General features: G+C 32.3%; 1 protein-coding gene across 1 annotated transcript; it reads right to left on the bottom strand.

The window, feature by feature from the left end:
• Positions 1-549: 549 nt before the first annotated feature.
• LOC114171460 (putative methyltransferase TCM_000336) lies at positions 550-3,139 on the bottom strand. The gene is made up of 4 exons (XM_028056471.2): positions 2,973-3,139; positions 2,478-2,882; positions 1,895-2,167; positions 550-1,038 (listed from the first exon to the last, which is right to left on the bottom strand). The coding sequence occupies exons 1-4, from the start codon at positions 3,045-3,047 to the stop codon at positions 706-708; spliced, it is 1,086 nt and encodes a 361-aa protein (XP_027912272.1). The 5' UTR covers positions 3,048-3,139; the 3' UTR covers positions 550-705.
• Between the last annotated feature and the right edge of the window lie 206 nt (positions 3,140-3,345).

Here is a 3,345-nt window from a genome sequence, read left to right as displayed (position 1 = left end):
TAGAGACTAAAAGTAGATTTGCAAAACACTTATTGTTGGGTAGATTTTATCAAAGAACTTGTATATATAAAAGAACAGCAATGTGACCTGTAGTTTTAAAATTAAATTATATAAATAGCCAATATTTTGTGAGAGATTAATCTTATATATATGTTATGATAATGAATTTTATAATTAAATTATTAAGTACGTAAAGTCTAATAATAAGAAAATAATAAAATTTTATTATCCTGATATATTTTTTTAACTATACATAATATATAAAAATATTAATGTTGAGCTATGTGCTTGAAATATTAAATAGTTTAAGATAAATCAAAACATTTCTTGATATCATTTATATATTAAGAAAATTGAATCCAACGTCAGAAATAATTATTCTTTTAAAAGAATTATATTAATTAATTTGTTTTTTATAAAAGAATGTCTGTTCCTCATTTTTTGGAGGTCCCATATACACATTGCTTTTTCAAACTCATCATTAATATTAATACTGTATGATGAAAAACCCTGAAAAATATCACCCAGTTGGAAAAGTATACACATAAATGAAGGAAACTGAAACACCAAGACTTTACATTGGACTGATGATGATAACAGTGATGTAAATGGCTGCAATTTAAACACGTCTCATTACTGCAAACCAAAATAAATAATTAATAAGCTTAATAGAATATTAATTTTGTTTGTTTTGTTGAATCAATATTATATTTTTCTGAGAACCAGAACAAAAGAGATTGGTCTAATATCCTCCTTAGCCATTTCTTGATCTACCAATCTTGCATAATTTTCAAACAAACTGTCCAAGATTCTCTCTCCAAAGTGGTGTGAGATCATTGATTCTTGAATGGCCCTAACTGCTACAGCAACCTGTGTTCCATAGCTTTCACTGCCATCTTCACCTTTCTCCATTTCAAACATCTCCAGCCTCTCCAACTTCAATGACCCTTCTTTCTTTACCTCTTCTTCTATCTCTTCCTTTGATGGTGCATAGAAATGTACATCATATGAATCAAACACTTCTTGCTCTATTTCTCCCTGAAAATCAATATCCAAAAATCAAGAAAAAGGTGACAGAACAACTCATTCACTCATTCATAGTTATCCATATATACCTTTTACTGAGTACCTGGTCAGAACTTGAAGCAGAAAAGAGAAAGAGTAAAGTGCATTCATAGTTATCCATACAGTTCTATTTTAACAAAAGCAAAGTCCTTGATTATATATATATATATATATATATATATATATATATATATATATATATATATATATATATATATATATATATATATATATATATATATATATATATATATATATATATATATATACCTCAAAAAACATATCCTAGGTATGTGTGGAATGTTAATGATATTACATAATTTGATTCTTAAAATCAACTCCAAAAGTATATCATATGGGTCAAAAAGTATTTCTGTTTTGCTAAATTATCTTATCGAATAGTTCATATACAATTTTATATATTCAGTTTTATAGACAGATTATTAACTCTAGTTTTATATATTCCATGAACTTTTAAAACTTGTTTTTTATGACAAAAGAGCTTATGATAAAACTGACAACTTGATAATGCAGGTTCGCCAATAAAATTACAACCAAAATCGTTTCATTGACTCTGATGTCAAGCCAGCTAATTCTGATTAGCTGAAGTTAGCCACTAACAACAAAATATAGCAATCGAGATAAATCATTGAAAGATCATGTCAGTTGTCAAATATTTGGTTCAGTAATTAAGAGGGAAGTTGCAAGTTTTCAACTTTATTTTGTCCTTGTATGTTGAATTCCAATTTGGCAGCTATAACAGCAACAATAATAATGATAATGAGATAATGATGATGCTGGTGTGTGTGTGTGTCCTCTATGAACGTACCTGTGAGACTAGAGTAGCAAATGAACGGGAAAGAATCTCCCAAAAGAAAGAGTTGCCTCTGTCAACATGTTCTGGGCCCCTTCTTCCCAGAAATATGAGAACCATTCTCCCACCTAGTACCAGTTCTTCGGATCTTGACCGAAGGAACAAGGAAAAATCTTCTTGGAATTGAAGAGAGTATGCTTCAGACACCACTGAAGGGCTTGCCTCACAAATGTAAACACAACCTTTGTTCAATGGTGTTTTGTGCTCATCATAGAGTGCTGGAGGAACCTGCATGACACAAACCACCAATAACTACTCCAAAGTATATGTTCCCAGGTACAAGAATGAAACATGGACATCCAAACAGTATAACTGTCTCTTTCTTGTATCAATCACATCATATCACTTATTACCTTATCATAGTAACACTTGTGTGAAGAAAACAACAGTATAGTTGTAAATATGGGTAAATAAAACAGTATAAGTTAAACAACATGATATGATCCTATTAAGAGGATTAAAATTAAGAAACGATAGTACTATTTCTTAAATAGAATCGTATTAAAACATGTGAAAGGAAGGAGAAGGTGGATGGTACCCTTGAAAGCCAGTGAAGACTGTAGGAGGAATGGACAAAGTGCAAGTAACTGTTTGGGAATAATCTTCCATAGAATGAGCCAGGGTAGCCACCCATGAAAATGGAAGGGAGGCCATTTTTCCTGTCTTGCCTGAGCAACTTGTGAAACTCTGGCAGGGCCTTGAAAATTGAATTGAAGTCATTTGTTGGGAGATCATTGAAGTAGACCCTGAACTCAGTGGAGTGGTGCATGATCTTGTGGCTTATGGCTTGGATGGTGTGAAAGATATCTTTGATGATTGAAAGGGTGTTGGGTCCAGAGGAACAGCCCAAATCAGCAATGCCTATGCTCTTGGGAGTTGTTGCAAGGTAAAGCTCCTCAACTGTTTGTATGATTATGTGCTTCACCTTATCAGAGGCTTTCTTCTGCAGAAACAAGATTAAAGCAGGTGAGTTATAAATTATAATCACAAAGAATTCAATTGTGGATTGAGATGAGAGAAGGAAAGAAAGAACCTGCAGTGAAGAATTCTTGGCATAACTAGTTTTGCCAACTCCTCCAGTCATGTGGAAGGCTTTCTCTACATCCATTTTTTTTTTCTTTCAGTTGGATGAAGCCTTTCTAGCTTGTTAGTGAAGTTGTGGCCATCTTTTAAAGGGAGATTTCAATTCAATGATGTGGCCAATTGCTTTTCTTTTTTTCCTTTTTCCTTTTCTATTTTTTCTTTAGCCCTGCTCTTCCAACATGTATGGCACATTACTAATTAATCATGGGATTTCTGAATTAATCACCTTTAGAGTGGCACAGGTGCTGATGATGGTGCTTGAGCAACAAGAGTAACCAAGCAATGTGGTTAAGTTAAGTTAAATGTTTGATTAAATTTTAGTC

This window comes from Vigna unguiculata, chromosome 2, assembly GCF_037176805.1.
Source record: "Vigna unguiculata cultivar grain cowpea cultivar isolate G323 ecotype 2 chromosome 2, ASM3717680v1, whole genome shotgun sequence".
Lineage (NCBI taxonomy): Eukaryota > Viridiplantae > Streptophyta > Magnoliopsida > Fabales > Fabaceae > Vigna > Vigna unguiculata.
This window is presented reverse-complemented; position numbering and strand designations above follow the sequence as displayed.

What these genes read in the sequence shown, in the direction of transcription:
- LOC114171460 (XM_028056471.2), bottom strand. Translation starts at nt 3,047, where the DNA reads ATGGATGTAGAGAAAGCCTTCCACATGACTGGAGGAGTTGGCAAAACT. An exon ending in GTCTTCACTGGCTTTCAAGG is followed by an intron (nt 2,168 to 2,477) that starts GTACCATCCACC and finishes TGTGTCATGCAG; the next exon opens with GTTCCTCCAGCACTCTATGA. An exon ending in TTGCTACTCTAGTCTCACAG is followed by an intron (nt 1,039 to 1,894) that starts GTACGTTCATAG and finishes ATTGATTTTCAG; the next exon opens with GGAGAAATAGAGCAAGAAGT.